Source organism: Crinia signifera, chromosome 1, assembly GCF_055691185.1.
Source record: "Crinia signifera chromosome 1, ASM5569118v1, whole genome shotgun sequence".
Taxonomy (NCBI): Eukaryota; Metazoa; Chordata; class Amphibia; order Anura; family Myobatrachidae; genus Crinia; species Crinia signifera.
Window position 1 is genome coordinate 243,847,679 of NC_139217.1, and position 19,873 is coordinate 243,867,551.

Genomic DNA, 19,873 nt, shown 5'->3' on the forward strand with positions numbered 1-19,873 from the left:
AGCCAAGTACAGGCCCTTATCCAAAATCCTGGGGACCAAACTAATTTTTTATAACGGATTATTCCGTATTTCAGAATATTTGTATTTTTTAATGAGGTATCTTGCATTAATGTTGCATAAACACATCAAACACATGAAATAAACACAAATATTTGTGCATGGAACAAGGTTTCCAAACATGAAACAAAGTTTGTTTCCTATCTCATGCAAATAATTGAAATGCCAATCAATCATTTTCTTGCACACACAGTATTTAGTGCCAGTTACACATATCATTTCTTCCATAGTGCCATGTACAGATGTCCCCAGCAGTGCTTTTAGCAAAATAATTAAATAATTACATTCTGGAAACTATTGATAAGGCATATTTTGGATAAGGGATACTCAACCTGTATATTCTTTAGTCTGTGGCAGTCTCAGTAAGACAGTTTGATTTATGCAAGTAAAAAGAAATAGAGATGTAATTTTAATTTACTATGTGTTAGTACCGATGACGCAGTGATGTACTACTGTAATATTGTACAGTAAAGGTTATTTAAAAATCTGTAAAAATACACACACACTCATACTGCATTTGCCATTTTTTTTGTAACTCCACACATATGTAATAAAGAACAGGTCTGACATGGAATGAGTATTATTTTAGGAGAAAAAGCTATGTTTAGAAATTCAAGCAATGATGTTGCGAGTTGGTTAATTCTGTTTTCACTTGAATGCTTCCCAATTTTTTTCTGCTCTTTTATTCATAACTAATGGCCTTATTCTGATCTGAGCTCAGTACAAATTTGTTTGGAAAATGAGCAAAACCATGTGCACTGCAGGTGGGGCAAATGTAACATGTATAGAGAGAGTTTGATTTGTGTGTTATTTTGTTTCTGTGCAGGGTAAATACTGTCATCATTATTTTTACACTGCAATTTAGATTTCAGTTTCAGCACACCCCACCCAAATTTAACTCTCTTTGCACAGGTTACATCTGCCCCACCTGCAGTGCACATGGTTTTGCCCATTTTCCTAACACATTTGTACTGAGCTCAGATCTGAATAAGGCCCTAAATGCCCTGGCTCTGGAGTCCTGAATTTGCAATGTATGACATTTTAAATTTCATTTACTAGAGTCCCTAAGGCTCATTTATAAAGCTTCCAAATACAGCCAAACACCACAGATGCTGTTCATACAGGTTTCTGCATGGCTTAGCTTGTCAAGAATGGCGGTGTCCGTTAAATATCCGTGTTCAGTGTTACAGTGTGAATTTGGGTGAAGAGGAAGAATGCAAACATTTGTCTTATTCAGTATTGTTTTTTTTGATGTCATCTAAAGTGGTTGTTTTCCAAAGATTTTGCAAACTTCTGCTATAAGCACTGAAAAAAATTAAATGGTTGTGGTAGACCAGCGGTTCTCAAACTGTGGGTCCTGACCACCTCAGCATGGGGTCACGACTCCATGTTGCTGACCATCAGATTAATGTGTCTGTGGAGGGGGTCAGGGGATAACTCATTAAGTAAACACCCTCTGCTTCCCTCTTCCATCCCCTTTACCCCTTTTACATCCCCTCATTACCCACTGTCTCCCTGTCACAATAGCGGTCACTTCACTTCACTGACCACACATGTGGCGACCATTCTGTGGTAATTTGCTGGGGTCGAGTAATAATTTTTATTGTCTGACGGTGTCCTAGAGCAAAATAGTTTGAGAACCCCTGTGGTAGACTATATAGCACAGAAAATATGCAGTTTGAGCTATCTGGTCAATCAGATCATCAAGAGGCATAAAACATTTCTTATGTCAGCAATTGTTATTTATTGAGTAATGTATTAAAAAAAACCTCAATGTTGAAAAATTATATTTAACTTTTTGAGTGCCAATGTTACTGTGAGATCCTCAAAATATCTGCTAAAAATGCCACTGTCACCAACAGCGATGGTTCATTTCTTAGGTGCAATATTTAAATAAACTTCAATGAATTGACTAGGTTGTATTTGTATTTATTTATACTAAAAGAACAGTCACTGTGAGTGACAATGGCAATATTTTGAGGATCTCTCATAGCAACATTGACACTCAAAGGGTTAATAAATATATTATAGAACTGCTGAAAAATACAAAATACAATAATTTAACACTGTATATTTAATAAAATAAATAAATAATATTGGTCTACAAATAAAACAGTTTTTGGCCAGATATCCCTTCATGAGTTTTATGGATTTGCTTTATTTCAGCTGCAAGTCACCAGTAGCAGAATTATTTTGAAAACTCAAATCGTTCTTTAATAAATTCAGTAGTTTGACCTCTGAAACTGCTGATCTAGGTCTCACTGCAAGTGGTGCACATGCACTATGGGTCTTGCATTGTTGGAAGCACTATGGGCCTTATTCTAGTTCGCTCTTTCGGACAAAATCCTTCTTAGATGGACAAAACCATGTACACTGCAGGGGGGCAGATGTAAAATGTGCAGAGAGAATTAGATTTAGGTGAGTTATTTTGTTTCTGTGCAGGAAAAATACTGGCTGCTTTATTTTTACACTGCAATATAGATCTCACTTTGAAGTAAAACCCCACCCAAATCTAATTCTCTCTGCACATTCTACATCTGCCCCACCTGCAGTGCACATTGTTTTGTCCATCTAAGAAGGAATTTGTCAGAAAGAGTGAACCAAAAGACCCCCTAAATCAGCAGATATAATACATATAAATCAGGCACATATTCTGAAATTTTGGTTGTATCATCAAATTCCGAAAGGACATGATAAATCATCTATTTTACAATTAAATTTTTCTTAACTTTTTAGATTATATCCTGCCTGAAGAAACTGTATTTGTAGATTATCTCGCACAGTTTCGGCAACATTTACCTTGTCTGGCAACTCTACTAAGCAGACTAAAAACATTTTCTGTGCAAGACCCCATTGATGATTTGAACAGGGTTCCCTCTGTCAAGGATACACTTTACAGGTATGCGTATGTCCATATGCTGTGAGATGGATCATTTTTGTAATTATTTATTCCAATAGTAGAAGCAAACCAATACATATGTACTATATGGCTCCACTTCGGTTACATATAATGGTAAATGGAAACACATGTGATTGTTCAACCTCCCTAAATAATGTATGGGTTTGGGTCATTCAGTTAACAGTGAGAAGCTGGACAGTTCTAGGTTGACTCCCAAAAGGTCAACATGGAAAAAAGTTTGACATGAAATGGTCATCTTGTGAAAAGGTATAATTTGTTTTTTTTTGGGGGGGAGGGGTGTCCGTTTTTATCTTGTAGCATATAACTGCCAATTAGTTTGCAGCTTTGCTTGACATGCTTTGTACAATGTGCCTCGCTCTGCTTCCGCAGGGCTTGGCACATTTTCCGATTCCTTATTGTAGTCTAAAGGTCCATACACACTGGGTGCCAGCGTGTATGGACAGCGATGAAGACTATCACCGCTGCAGGGAAATCCGCTCAGTGCATACACACTGAGCGGCTTTTCCCCTGCCCGGTGCCGACCAAAGGGGGTGGGGGCGGAATTGCATAATGGAGCGCTATGCAAAGCCGTCTTGAAAGGCATAACCAGCAGATGAGCGGCTTTCCCAGCGATGTTGCGCGCTCACCGCTCATCGCCAGGCCATACACACTGGACGGCTTTGAGCTGAAAGCCGCTAAAACCTGCTGTTTTGAGCGACTGTCAGCTCAAAGTCGCCCAATGTGTATGGGCCTTAAGGGGGTATTCAATCATTCCCAACAGCATTGAAGAGGCAGCATGACAGAACTGACCCGAAAATGGCCGTGGTTTGTTGAGATCATGAACGGATCTCGACAATCCACTGCTGTATTTGCTGATCGACAGGTGAGACATTGAATCCCACCTGCCAATAAACAGGCGAGCGGACCGAAAACGGGTCAGTGTCCGGTATTGAATACCCCCTAAGTGTATGATAAAGTTGAAAAAATTTGAAAAACTCATGTTGACCATATGCTGTGTCGACCATTATCATGTCAACCTTTGACCATGTCGCTCTAATCCATGTCAAACAAAAATCAAGTAAGGTGTAGCCCCTCTCCTCATTCTCCTATTTCTCTTTTGTTTGAAAACAAGATCAGCATTTTTGTATATTATTTTCCATTTTTTCCTTTTAACTAGAAAAGCCTATTGACAAGAATAATATCCTTTAAAGCTTCCAACTTACTTTTACCCATACTGTACTTTTACGCATTACTCCATTCTATACTTTAAAAGGTTCCTCCACTTTTTTTTATCATTCACTAACTTCGATTCTTCATCATTATGTTTGTTATGAAGAGCATTAGACATTTGCTGAAAGGATGCCCAACTACTGTATACCACATGAATTGCATCTTACAGTATGTTCTTACAAATGTTCCTTCTTGCTAAGGAAGGTGACCCAACTGTGGCTACACATAGAGCTAATTTGGACAGAACAGCACCCATTCAGGTGCCTGAAATGTCAGCACTTGTGGCATGTAAGGGACTTGCCATGGAAAACACACTGTACCCTATACCTTTCTGCTGTATGTACTGTATGCAGCAGATGGTATGCTAGCTGCATTCTGCAGTTGCTCTTGTGTAGAGATGTGTGGTCCGGTTCTCCAGAAATTCCAATACTTCTGAAATTTACATGATTTTAGATGTTTTTATCAATTTTTATCAACAATTATCATTAATAACTGACACAAAACACTTGTGGGTGGTTTTGCCAAAAACCAAAACACAATGAATTAGAACCAAAACATGCAGCCCACGTACATCTAAGCACCCCCCACACTGTTTGACGCGGCCAACTTTTTCAAAGGGAGTAAGAATTTAGCACAAGTTTTGTACATTAATACAAATAGGGGGAAAAAATATGGTTTACAAGCCTATGTTTTGAGCCTAGAGGGTTAACATTCCAAGACTACTATTACTACCTGCTACTATCTGAGGAAGCCGCCGATTACCTTACAAGGCGGAGAAACGCGTCATCAGGTTACGTCATCACGCACCGACGGATCACGGCCGGAGACCCACAAACCGGAGCCGAGGAATCCCAGAGAAGGCTGCATTATTTGGGAAGCTCTAGCAGCCGGGGACCCGCTCCTGGTAGCCAGAAGGGACTGTGCCACCCAGCTTGAAAAGAGCAAGTATATCCTTACTGCTTATGATCTGCACCGCGTGCACCCTTATTCCTATGCTACTAACGCACTAACCAAAGCTCCAGCCTAAAACAGCTGATTACCTGCTATACTAACAACCGCAACTGCACGGGCTCTGAGGAGCAGAAAAATTGTTGTTTATATCAAGTTTTAATATAAATATCAACCCAGTTCCGATTGCACTAAAGGACTGTGAGAACTGACTGATATGCTCATGTGTGCAGAACTACCTGAAATTAATTAACCATTGGGTGTCAGAAGGAGAGTGATATAAATTCTTTTTATCTAACACCGGCCGGTGATATTGTGTCATATATGACCAGAATTTTTATATGAAGTGAATTGTGTTGTATAAATAAAATTTGTTTCATGTTTTAAATATAGTCCCATAGCGCTGTCTATTTTTTTCTTTCTTTGTTTTTCTATTCACCAAGGGTTGAGTATCCCTTGGAGATAGCAGCTGGGACTATATTCAGGGTTATTGCGCTCAGTATAATTCTATTTTACCTGCTACTTGTGTCTTTGTAAAAGACCACATTGGTTCGCACACCTGGAAGGAAGCACTTCCGGAGTCATCCCAATTTTGGTTGCTGGTATGTCAGTGGGAATACCTGCTGTGTATTAGCCTACAGATTCTTTAGCAACTGTGGCTTTCACCGTGCCTTCAACTAGATCCATGGTCTCCTCTCCATCCAGCACCACTGGTTTTATCTGTTGGGGAGATGCCTCTACCAATCTCGCCTACTAGGAAGCTCTCTAATCTCTCTAATATTGCTTGGGCATTTGATCCTGGTTCTTCACAATGCTCTGCCACCCCATGAGTTATATCACTGAAGGGCTGCACTGTTATTTCCAATGCATCAGTACACATGCCTATAATTTCCAGTGGCCAAGGGAGCATCCAGATAGGCTCAACAGATTCAACTGGCTGTGATCCAGGGTGAAAGCCCCCGCAGCTGTGACCGCAGTTTACAATGGGCACAGCGAGACCCTACTCTACCTCTATTGTATCTCCCTAGGGGCAACCAGATCCTGCGGTGCTAGGCTTCACTTATAACAGCCATGTTTGACGGGGTGAATAAGGTCTACCCCAACTCTGGTGCTGTCAGGTCTTAGTGGTACAAGGATCTGGAATATCTGGAATACCCTGGGAGTAGACAAGATGACAACTAACTAAAGGCTAGCTACAAAAGGGGAGGAAACTAAATAACCAGCGACCTAGTCGCAAACAAATTAAGATATAGCGGCCTCACCGCAAGCAACTAAAAATACAGTGGCCTCACTGCAAGCAACTGAAAGTGCAGCGGCCTCGCCGCAGTCAATTGATAAACCTGCAACCTCGTTGCCAACACGAGATAGAGCGCCGCTCAATCTCAGAGGGTGAAGAAGTACAGAATATCAATACACCACGCCAATATACAATAATAATAATACACCACACAATACACACAAGTAACACTACACAAAAGAGACAGTGACAACCCGCAGAACATGGGTAACTCACTGACTGCAGAACAAAGTGGCAGAAGGTGGCAACGGTGATAACCCACAGAACTACGTGGAAAGGCAATGAACTGCAGGCAACAGCTCCAGGAGGAACAGCCAAGTAGCTATGAACATCCAATATCACCGGCGTCTGCTGTCAGGCCTGGCTTTCTTAAAAGGTAGCCCCTGGCTAATGGAAAGGAGCCCAGCATACCAGCCTCCCATACCTTAATTAAGGCACCTGCCACTGGGAGGTGGAGAACCGGCGCTTGACCCTACCTGCCATTGGGCGCGCATACAGCGGTGTCTTGTCTGCTTAGTAACAGCCAGGACTGAAAGCCGTGAAAGTGACGTGCCGGGCCGGTTGCCTAGCAACAACCAGGACCCGGCGTGCTGTCACGCTGATTGCGGCTGCAGCCACTTCAGGCTGCTCCCGCTCCTCCGGGTCCCACCACTGCCAGCAGTTTCCAGACGCCAGGGAAATTGAGGTTTCCGGACTCGCACAGATCTGACAGATGCTTTATCACGGTCCATGGAGGAGGATTAGTTACCTCACAAAACCTTTGTGTCCCCCAAGCTTCGCCAAAAATGATTGTCTTGGGCACATACGCCCAGGTTCTCTGCGCATCCTCATGCCCAAAAGACTCCCGAAATTTTAAAGCGATCATAGTGGTGGCCGCAAAAGAAGAAGAAAATAAGTCCTTGAATTTGTAGTGGCATGTCCCACATGTGTGCAACATAAAGTTTCATGACAAGCTTCTGCTGGCACGCTTCAACCCTATGCGTCCTTGGATGCACATCTCAATGGATTACATCTCTGAGTTAGCAAAGTCCTAAGAGTACAATAAGATTTGAGAAGTGGTTGATCATTTCTCAAAAATGGCTCATTTCATACCACTCCCTGGGTTACCATCTGCTCCTAAGCTAGCCCAAATCTTTGTACAAAACACCTTCAGACTCCATGGACTGCCAACATAAAAAAATTCCGATACGGGAGTACAGTTTGTGGCATGTTTTTGAAAGGCCTTGTCTGCTGCCCTTCGAGTGAAACTAAAGTTTTCCTTAGCCTATTACCCACAAAGGGTTAACCAAGAACTAGAATCTTTCCTATGACTATATGTCTCCTCCTCCCAGGACGATTGGGCCAACCTCCTCCCTAGGGCAGAGTTTTCCCACAACTTCAGGAACCATTCTTCCACAGGATGCTCTCCCTTCTATGTAGTATATGGTCAGCATCCACGGCCTCCCACTTTTAAGGTATTACCAGCTACCGAAGTTTCAGCAGTCCTGAAGCACTTCTACCAAGTATGGAGGAATGTTCATGTTGCTCTAAAGAAAGCATCTGTGCGTTATAAATTCTTTGTGGATTGAAGATGATGTGCTGTCCCTAGTTCTAATCCTACAAAGTGTGGCTGACCACACACAATCTACTTTTATGTGTCCCAACCATGAAGTTTGTTCCTAAATTCATTGGGCCATATTCCATAGATCAAAAAATTAATCCAGTAGCGTATAATCCAGTAGCGTATAAATTAAAATTGGCCTGTTACCTGAAAATACCCAACTCATTCCATATCTCCTAGTTGCGGCCCTTGGTTTTCAATCGTTTGCAAACAACTCCTCCTGTGCTTCCAAAACTTCACACTCATCATGGAGTGGAGTTCAAAGTTAATCAGATTCTTGATTCACGGGTATTGTCAGAAATCGTGGTGTGTGGCCGCATCCCTTACCATTGTGCATGCCCGCACTTTTTGTTTCCCTCAGCCGTGATCCATAGTGCAATGTCCCCTGTGGCCCTCTGGCCCCATTTGGCATACCACACCTATTCCACGCTGGCTCATCACTGTATGGGCACCACCATGGCACCTGCGTTCAGCTGCCAGGCTGAACCAATTGCACTGATGCTTACCTGAACTCTGGACCAGTATACCTGATCTGTGGACCAAGGTGTACACAGGTACTTCCTGGTTCTGATTGCTGCTTTGGCTTGCAGCCAATCACTGAGAAAGGGGGTTATAAGCATGGCTTCCAGCATTCCAAATTGCGTTGAACAACTGTTCTGTTCCCTGTGTGTTTGTTTCCAATGTCAGAGTTCCTAGGCTCCAGGCTATCCAGGTTATCACCACCTGTGACCTGCTGCTGCTGCTCCAGTACTGTTGCTGGTTAACCCACCACCAGACTGTTGTCACCTCAACTCTTTATTTTAATCCACATATGTTCTAACCTCTAAGGCACCACCTTTATCGGTAGGCTGAATCACAATAGTGCATACTTGCCTACCCTCCCGCTTTTAGCGGGAGGCTCCCGGATTTTACAGGAGCCTCCCGCTGCCACACAAGCCCCCTCTTACCTCCCGGTTTTTGGGACCCCCTCCCTAGAAAGACAGACTGCGCATGCACGCATATTGAAATGGTGGGGTCAGACCCTCGGGGAATACATCACAGCCGGTGTCGCTGTGGCTGAGTTGAGAGGAAGTCGGTAGTAGGAGAGAGTGAGACCTCAGCTGACAGCCAGGGCTCTGCACTGCTGAGGCTGGCCCCGCCCACCACACTCAGAGCAGCAGCAGCAGCCAGGCTCCGTGTATCAGGGGAAAGCCCTGCTCCTGCCTCTTCCTACTCCTATGTCTACCCTCAGTGAGCTCAGCTGCCTGCTCCACTACACTGCCGGGTCCCTGCACCTCCACAGGAGGGAGAACACAGATGAGAGCTGTATCTCCTGGGGCAGTGGGGGCTGTATAAAATGTGTGTGTGTGTGTGTTATTTAGGAGTTGGCTGTGTGTAATTTAAAACAGAGGTTCTAATGGCTTTAATGGTTTAATAATGGCTCTACTATGATTTTTTTTTGGGGGGGGGAGTGTATAATGTAATACTGTATAATGGTGTGTGTGTACCGGCTGTAATATGGTGTGCTGTGTATAATTTAATATAATGGTGTGTGTGTGTTTGTGCGTGTAATATAATAGCAGTGTGTGTGTGTACTGGTTGTAATATGGGGTGCTGTGTATAATTTAATATTATGTGTGTTATGTTATGTGGCAGTGTGTGTATGGGGGGAGCTGTGCGTAATGCAGGGCTCGACAAACCCCGGGGGCCAGGTCGCCATGGCGAACAGACCCTGCTTGTGACAAGATTTGCCAGGCATCAGATCATGCTGGGCAGAGTAGTGGTTTATGTTAATGCAACAGCCAGGCAGAGTGGGGGACAATCAACCTGGCTACGACTGTGTCAGATCAAGTCTGCAGTGTGGAGATGGCTTGCGACCAATCGGAGCTCACGCTTCGGGAGCCAAGCAAGAGCAACAGTGGTGGCTCCTGACTGGCAGTCGGACCACAAGCTACAATTGGCCCTAAAGGCGCCTTGAGTTTTGAAATAGCCACGCCGCGGACCTAATGTGATACAGCCGGAGCCAGGTGGATTGTCCCCCACTCTGCCCAGCTTTTGTCATTACCATACATTGTAACGGTGGGGAGGGAGAGAGAGGGAAGAGGAGGAGGGGTAATCCCTCAAGGCAAATAGCATGCTACCCCTGGCAAACACCATGCTACCCCTGGCAAATAGCATGCTACCCCTGGCAAATAGCATGCAACCCCTGGCAAATAGAATGCAACCCCTGGCGAAAAGCATGCAACCCCTGGCATCAAGCAAGTGGTATAATATGTAATGGGTGGCATGTATAATAGGCATTGCGATGCAACTGTCCCTATTTTTTGTTTGTTTGGTTCCTGTACTTTCATCCTGGCTCCTACATATTTAAACATTTGCCAAGCACTGGTGTAATGTAATAACGTATATGTACTGGGTGTAATATGGGGGAATGTGTGTAATGTAATATAGTGGTGTGTACTGACTGCAATATGAGGGATGCATACTTGTATATGTATAGGCAGCAAGTGAGGCAGAAGTTTTCTTTCACATGTTTAGTGCAGTGTTACAGGAAGCAACATCCGTAACTGAATCAGGCCCAAAGTGTTCCAGAGTTTTCTCCTGCCACTGCAGGAAAACCCCATAGTGGCCATAGGTGCGCCCATATGTGAAGTTAGACATGCCCTCTGGGCGGAGCATGACACACCCTCTCAGTGACACGTTGTGTTCTTTTAGCAGCTCAAATCTCCCTGAAACTACAGTAGTTTTCAAAAGTAGGCAAGTAAACAATAGTGTAATCCTGTTTTAAGGCTTTTCTCTTACCCATAGTCCTGTGTTCGAACCTATACTTACATTATTAGAGCAAGGATCAAATTTACTCATCTTTCACTTTTACTTTGTCTATTGTTGCTAAAATATTCTTTTAGCAACTTATTTTAAAATTTAAATTTCCAATTGAAAACTATCTTCTTTCAATGTAGAGACAAAGGTTAAACCTTTAGAGAATAACTTTTTCCTCATTAATGGACTTGTACATTTTAAATGATAAAATGATCTTATCTGAGATCAGTAGAAGGGCTTGGACGGTAAGGTGCAGCACAGCCCAGCGCATTTCATCCTTTTTTTTCATTTCATCCTTTTTACAGTACAGTATGTAGTCCATTACCTATGTTTTCAGTTTTTCTGGTACACATTGTGGTATATATTACACTATTGGAAATATTTTCTCTTTTTGAGAACTTAATTTTAAGGTAGAGTTTCGACCGCTTTGAATAATCATGAGTGGGCAACTCATAAGTGGCGAATTAGAGCTGCTGTGATTCTACCAATATTAAATACCCAAGTGTTAGTGGTATGGAGGTACAATTAATATATTATTTTTGGTTTTCATTGTGTGGCTCGTTTTTGGGTACTTTTCACACTGGGTACAATACATTACTCTATTAGACCCATTTTCCTGTATAAGAGCATTAGACATATTTTAAATACAGTTACATGTATTTTTTACCCACGGTCCAGACTATACCCAAGTATTTTGGAGGAAAGAGTACTATTTAAAAAGGAAAGAAAGATACTACCCGGTATCTTTAACTGTTTTCACTGAAAATTCTCTATAGTTATCTATTACCTTAACTTTACATTTAAAAAGTTACTGGCTTTTAGTGCTAGTTATATATAGCTAAATACTGATAGCGCTTGTTCAAGCTGTTGGATTGGACTCATCACCCCAATATAGCCGACTATTATTGTTGCTTTAAGAAATATTGGTTTTGCGCTATTTTAGGCCCATATATAATTGGCGATATTTTATGTTTTACAACCTTTTCATGTCTTTATTTTAGATTGATTCCTCTTATGCATGATACCATGATTGGCGAGTTGTTGGTCAATCTCATTTTCTATATCTAAATGAATATAGTTTAAGATAAGCATTCTCCGTCTCTAGTTATGTCTCTCTCACCTCCACACTGCCCCACCACATGTTCATCCTTTATACATTTACACTACTCATCCCTGTCCGCGCCCCCACAAGTTGCGAATGTCGTTATGATACCTCCCCTCTTAGCTCTGAGCTCCTCCTAATTCCCTGGAGAGCTCGCTCATTTTCTCTTTCTGTCTTTCTTTCCCTTGATCTTCCTCTCTACCCCCTCTCTAACGCCTCCCTGTCTTTTGGAGCTCTCGCTGTTGGTTACCTCAATCACTGCTCTTTTCTAAATTATAAACCGCCATGACTCTAAAAGTCTTATCACTTAATGTCAACGGTCTTAATTCCCCCACAAAATGTGCCATGGCCATACAATACTTCTCTAGGCGTAATCCTGATGTAATCATGCTACAGGAAACCCATCTTAAACCCCCTCACCCCTCCATCTCTTCCAAAAAATACCCTCAAGGTTATTATTCTTCCACGTCATCTAAAAGACGTGGCACGGCCATTTTGCTTCACCGAGACCTTCCCATTACTATAGATTGCTCAATCTCAGATGATAGGGGCAGATTTGTTATTCTGATCGGCTCTTATAACCAAGCACCAATTATTTTGGCCTCAATATATGCCCCGAACATGCAGCAGAGCTCCCTCTACTCCACTTTCTTTGCACGCCTTGCACAGCTCCCTCGCTGTTTAACTATAATAGAAGGGGACTTCAACGCCACCCTGCAACCAACACTAGACAGATCATGCGCTAACTTAACCCTCCCTAACCATGCTAGACTGTCCAAACGTCTCCTCTCACATCTCTCCCTCTATGACCTCTATGATACCTGGCGGGAACTCTATCCCTCAGCAAGAGGTTACACCCAATACTCCCCCCCCCCATAAGTTACATACACGCATTGACTATATTTTTACTGATCGCACAACCTCTCGGAAGCTCATGGAAGCTCAGACATTAGCAGTACCGTGGTCAGATGACCTCGCCCTAGAATTGGTTATTAAAAGTACTCAAACAACCCCTTCCCCACGCCACTGGCGCCTCAATGACTCCCTACTTCTAAAACCTGACATAATTACTGATCTTGACTCAACTATCACGGAATTCTATGCTCTGAATAATACTTCTGACATCTCCCCATCTATATTATGGGAAGCTCACAAAGCCACCATCCGAGGCAAACTAATCAGCATTGCCGTAGCTCAACGAAAAGCCACCCAATCTCGAATACTAGAACTGGAACATCCATGACAGCCCTAACACACCTACATCAACGTTTCCCTAAAAGACGCACATATCTTAAAATTCTCTCAACTAAAGGCCAACTAGACCAGCTTCTTACCAACAAAGCCACCCAAGCTCTCTTATGGGCAAAACAAAAATTCTATGAAAAATCTAACAAGGCCGACTCCCTATTAGCTAATCAACTACGGGCTAAACTAACTAAAAACCGAATACACTCCCTTAAATGCTTAGATGGTTCTACTACCCACAATCCTAAAACAATGGCGAATCAATTTCGCTCTTTCTACGAATCCTTATAATCTTGTAACAACAGACCCTTCTTCCTTCACAGACACTGAAGATATCAATAACTACCTATCGTCATGCCACCTTCCTAAACTCTCCCCTTCTCAAACCACTGCTCTTAATTCACCGATCACCCCAGAGGAATTACTAGATGCCATCAAATCATCACGACGATCCGCGGCTCCCGGCCCTGATGGATTTACTAGCCTTTATTATAGAAACTGTCCCCAGCCCTACTACCTATGCTTTCACTTCTATTTAACTCACTACTACAAGGGCACTCGCTCAACCCAGCCACCTCTAGAGCCAACATTATTGTCATTCCCAAACCTGACAGAGACCCTAATGAAATGGGCATCTATAGACCCCTATCAGGGTCGGATTATAATGGAGGCACAAGGGGTCAGTGCCCTTAAGCCCCCCCACTAGCTAGGGGCCCCCTGTGGTTGGCATGTATTTAAAAAAAAATCTTTTTTTTTTTTTAGCTAAAGGTTTTATGCATGGGAGTGGGGTAGTGCTGCAGCTTCACCTATCTGCCAATGTGACAATGATTAATGGTGCTGAGCATTGGGAGCCAAGTGTGCAGTGCATTACTGGGAGTTGACTAAGTCCCATGACACTTTGCACCAGAGGTCAGAGACTGAGACATTTGTGCTGAGCTCTGATTGGTGGAGCTCATTACATGCTTCTCAGGCCCATGGATAACAGCAGCAGCAGCAGCCTAGTCATGGGAGGGTTTTTAATCAGAGGCAGCACTGGGACTGTGAGGTCTCCTACAGAGTAAGGTGCAGAGGGACAGACACAGGCTTTTCATGTGGTATGTATGTATGTATGTACTGTATATGTGTGTGTGTGTGTGTGTGTATATATATATATATATATATATATATATATATATATATATATATATAGGCTTCTGGTATGCCAAGCACTGCTTCCCTTTAAGCGTTGCTGGTCGGGTGCCGGTGTCAAATGGGTATGTAGACTTTGTGGGGTAGACACAGCACTCCAGATGCGTAGAATCTCAAAAGTACAAAGTTTTATTGAAGATGGCAACGTTTCAATGCCTGACGAAAATGCATTTGCATTGAAACGTTGTACTTTTGAGATTCTACGCGTCTGGAGTGCTGTGTCTACCCCACGAAGTCTATATATATATATATATATATATATATATATATATATATATATATATATATATATATATATATATATATATATATATGAGACACTTAACCCCTCATAGAAAGAATAGATCCGGCACACGGTAGTATAGGTGAAGAAAAAGTGATTTATTTAAGAGTGCAACATTGCACTAAGGCCCTTATTCTGATCGGTGCGGATTTTTCCGCATGCGGTCGTAACACCGATGGTTTTCGACTGCGCATGTGCAGAGGTCACTCTGCGCATGTGCAAGCGGTTTCGCCGCACGTATTCTTTAGACGCCGCACAGGGGGCGGAGAGGGGCGTGAAGGGCTACTTAGCCTCATTACCCTATGCATACGCCCCGCGTTTCATGGGCGTTCCCATGCAAACGCAGGGCGTATGCATGGTAATGAAGCCGTGACGCATGTGTAGGGGGCGGGCATCTGACATCGCCGGATGTCAGCTGCCCGCCCCCATACATGATTTCATACGGACAAGTGTCCGTGTGGTCTAGGGTGGCGGGCGCTGGTGGAGCGTGCGGCCCTGCATTCGATGTTCGGCGACCATCGAATGCAGGGGCTGCTCCCAAGATGGAGGAGGCGTATCCCCGTCCACTTTCATGCGGACCGCCACATATCCGCGTACGGACGGAGGTGGCGATCCGTATGGAGGGCGGGGATTTGCCTGCACGGTCCTGGCCGCATATTCTGATCTGGCCGCACAGATCAGAATAAGGGCCTAAGTGACAGCTGCTGACCTGACAGCCGTTTCAACTGCTGGGTGTTGAAACGGCTGTCAGGTCAGCAGCTGTCACTTAGGCCCTTATTCTGGTTGGTGCGGTAATATCCGCGTGCGTTCGTGCCGCCGATGTTTTGTGTCTGCGCATGTGCAGTGGCGTCTCTGCGCATGTGCGAGCATGGCGTACGGCCAAATCCCGCATGAAATGTGAACACTCCGAACAGGGGGTGGAGAGGGGCGTGAAGGGCTATTTGGGCTCATTACCATATGCATACGCCCTGCATTTCATGGGCGTTCCCATGCTAACGCTGGGCGTGCATATGGTAATGCAGTCGTGACGCACGTGTAGGGGGCGGACATATGACATCACCGGATGTCAGCTGCCCGCCCAGATCCCTGCTTTTGCTCGGTCTGTGTGGTCTGAGTTTGCGGGAGCTGGTGGACCACTCGGTCCTGTATTCGATGGTCTGCGACCATCGAATGATGGGGGAGGTACCCTGAGATGGAGGAGACGTCTTCCATGAAAAATACACGTGCGGTCCGTTCGGCCAGCTTCTTACCGCGTACGGACGGAGTTGCTGATCCGTATGGAAGGCGGGGTTTTGCACGCACGGTCCTGGCCGCATATTCGAATCCGGCCGCACCGATCAGAATAAGGGCCTAAGTGCAATGTTGCACTCTTAAATAAATCACTTTTTCTTCACCTATACTACCGTGTGCCAGATCCATCCTTTCTATGAGGGGGTAAGTGTCTCTTATTGCTCTATTATGGTCCTGGCAGCGGATCTTTTATCTAATTAAGCCACGAGTGCCAACCCGATACACCAACCCATATATATATATATATATATATATCCCCTGAAGTTACCCATTGACCAAGTTTATATTGCCTTTAATCTGTGTTTTGACAGTGTAATGATCCTCCATGCAGTTTGCGGCCAGTAATGACAAGTGCAAGGGGGCCCCCCTGTCTTAAGTGCCCCGGGCCCTCCGAAGGCTTAATCTGGCACTGACCCCTATCCCTGTTGAACAATTACCTTAAATTATTCTCTAAGGTTTTAGCTAATCGGCTAGCTCTGCTTCTGTCAACCCTCATCCACCCAGATCAAGTTGGCTTCATACCGAATCCTCAGGCCTCAGACAACACCAGGCGGATTATAAACCTAATACACCTAGCCAATAAAAACTCTCTGCCTACTCTAGTAGTGGCACTTGACGCAGAGAAGGCCTTTGATTGGGTAGATTGGCCCTTTATTCAGAAAACCCTCCACCATATACTGACTCTTACTAATCCCCTCCACTCCCTTAACACCTTGCTAACTAAGATCCAACAATACAGCAAATTCTCTAACTACAAAATAAACACCAGTAAATCTGAAGCCCTAGATATAAACATTGATCCAGTTGACTTAACACTTCTTCGAACTGCATTCCCCCTCCGCTGGCAAAGTAGCAAACTTAAATACCTAGGTATATATTTAACTAAATATTACACGGATCTCTACTCAGCAAACTTCCCCAGACTCTTGGCCTCTATCAAATCGGATCTCTCCTCGTGGAATACACAATTCATATCCTGGTTCGGACGCATGGCGGCGGTGAAAATGAGTATTCTCCCCCGCCTACTTTACCTGTGGCAAACACTGCCTATATATATACCCACCAAATCCCTAAAACAACTCCAGGGAGCCATAAATAAATTCATCTGGGCCGGGAAAAAAACTAGAGTTAGGATAAAATTACTTCAAAAACATCACACCTGGGGCTCCCGGATTTAGTCAAATATTATTGTGCTGTACATCTTGCCCCGTGCATTCTTTGGCATGCACCTCCAACACAGAGGGTTTGGACATCTATCGAATCCAACAGCATAGTGCACTACTCCCTGTATACTCTGCTGTGGATCCCCCCCACAGACCGCCTCCCCTCCGCATCTCTTCTCCCCACTACCCGACCTACACTACGCATTTGGGATCTTAGCGTTAAAGCCTACAAACTACGTTCACTCCACCCCCTACTGACTCCCATCTGGAATAACCCAACTTTCACCCCCGGGATGGATCACAAATCCTTCCAGTTCTGGACCCGACACAATGTCCTTGTTAGGTTTCGGGTGTGACCCCACCGCCGGGACTGCTGTTTAGGACAGCCACGGCCAAACCCTATACTACCTCTGTTGTACCCCCCAGGCTGGGTGACCGACTCCTGCAGGTGTTACTAGGCTTCGCCTGTAGCCGCCACGTTTGAATGGGTAGGTTAAGCCCACCCAAGCTCTGGTGCAGCCAGGTGTTATGAGAGGACAAGGAGCCGGGGACCCCCCTAGGGTACGGTCAAGAGGAAAGCTGACTGAGGGGCCTAACTGAAATTAACAAACGGCGACTTGCCGGGCCCTGGCTAACGCAACTAAGTGCCCGCGACCTGGTCGCCACAACCCGCGACATCCGTCGCCCAGGGAACCATACAAAGTATAAGACACAATACCAAAGTATACAAAGAGCAGGAGGGACTGGAAAACCCCAGAAAAACTGGGAGACAAGGGGAGAGAATGAGTGGGAAGCAATGGACCTTCCCAACATAAATGACCTGCCAATGCGGCAGACAGAGAACACAGGTAATGAGTAAGGTAATGACAATAAAGAAGGTGTGAATGAAACTACCCCAAAGGGGCAACTCACGACACAGGAGGAACCAATGGAAGAGGAGACCACGAAGGAGCCGCTGGGAACAGCAGGGAAACGGACCGGAGAGCAGCAGACAGATAGGTCCAAACAGGAGCTATCACCGGCGAGGACTGCAGGGCTGGCGTCCTAGATAAGAAGGCTAGGAGCCAATGAGAATGGAGGCCTGAGTCCCGCCTGTCATAACGAGTCCTTTCCGACACCTGCGGCCTGTTGAATTTCGCGGTTTTTCCTCTCTGCCTAGCAGCGTCTGCCGTTGCTAAGCAACGGCGCTGCCGCGTCTCAGGCGCTGAGAGACGTGAGGAGGGAGGACGGGCGTCACGCTCCGACGCTGCGTCCTCCGGCATCCCTGGTTGCTAGGCAACCGGACGTCAGAGCCGGAAGGACAGGCGGCTAAGCGTACATGCCGCTCTGTCCTTCCAGAAGCGCTCCCACGGCGCCTAACAGTACCCCCCCCTTGAGGAGGGGTTAAAGAACCCCGAAGCCTTGCTTTCTGAGGGAAATCCCAAAAGAAACTTGCTTTGAGGCGTGGGGCGTGCAGATCCCTATCGGGAACCCATGACCTCTCTTCCGGGCCGTATCCTTTCCAATGGACAAGGAAACATAAAGAACCTCGAGAGACCTTGCAATCCAAGATTTTTTCTACAAGAAATTCTGACTGTCCATGGACATTAACAGGTGGTTTACCGAGGTCTGCCTTTCGAGGAAATTTCCTAGACGTGAAAACAGGCTTGAGCAGAGAGGCATGAAAAGTATTGGCTATCTTTAAAGCCCTAGGAATTTGTAACCGAAAGGCTACAGGATTAACTCTCTTAACAATGGCAAATGGACCAATAAATTTTGGACCAAATTTAGAAGTTCCTTGTCGCAATCTGATGTTCCGAGTAGACAACCAGACTTTATCGCCTACTTTAAAGTTGCATGGTCGTCTTGACCGGTCAGAAAAAACTTTTTCCTGAAGAGCAGCCCTCTTAAGAGCGTCGTGTACCTCCTTCCAAATGACCTTTAAACGGGCAGTAGTGGAAGAGCGAACTACTGATCCCTCTGGAGCCAGAGCAGTGGCTTTAGGGTGAAAGCTATAATTGGCTACAAAAGGTGAAGTCCGGGTAGCCGAGTGATAGGAGTTGTTATATGCGAACTCGGCAACGGGGAGGAACTCCGACCAGTCATTCTGAGCTTTGGACACAAAAAGGCGCAGATATTGCTTCAAGGATTGATTAAGGCGTTCCGTCTGCCCATTGGATTGGGGATGATAAGCGGAAGTTAAACTCAACTTGATCTTTAATGCATTGCAAAAAAGTTTCCAAAACCGGGCAATAAACTGCGGACCTCGATCAGAAACTATATCGGTTGGAAGACCATGAAGTTTGAAAACATGAGCTAAAAACAATTTGGCCAACTTATTGGCTGATGGCAACTGGGGCAAAGGAACAAAGTGGGCCATCTTACTGAACCGGTCAATAATTACCCATACTACTCGAAAACCTGATGATAGGGGTAGGTCGACCACAAAATCCATGGCAATATGTGACCATGGTCTGGAGGGAATTGCCAAGGGGATAAGTTGTCCTGTGGGTGACACTCTGGGAATCTTGTGTCTAGCACAATCGGGACAAGACTGGATGTACTCCTTGGTATCTGGAACCATGCTCGGCCACCAGACGCATCGGGAGAGAAGATCAAGTGTCTTCTTGATGCCGAAATGCCCTGCAATCTGGCTGTCATGGAACTCCTCTAAGACCCGTTTTCTCAAGGACTGCGGCACAAATAAATGGCCGAGAGGCATCTGTCTAGGTGCCTGACCCTGGACCTGCAGAAGTAGATCCTTGAGGGTCTGAGTAATGCCAAAATGGATAA

General features: G+C 44.8%; 1 protein-coding gene across 8 annotated transcripts in view; it reads left to right on the top strand.

The window, feature by feature from the left end:
* Positions 1-19,873, top strand: part of SHOC1 (shortage in chiasmata 1) — a 310,818-nt gene that overhangs the window by 34,839 nt on the left and 256,106 nt on the right. For 7 of the 8 annotated variants that reach the window (XM_083179518.1, XM_083179550.1, XM_083179508.1 and 4 more), the window contains one exon: positions 2,794-2,956. The exons of the other annotated variant lie outside the window; for it this stretch is intronic. In XM_083179518.1, coding sequence (XP_083035644.1) covers positions 2,794-2,956 — 163 coding nt within the window. The remainder of the gene's footprint in view (positions 1-2,793; positions 2,957-19,873) is intronic. 8 annotated transcript variants of the gene reach the window in all.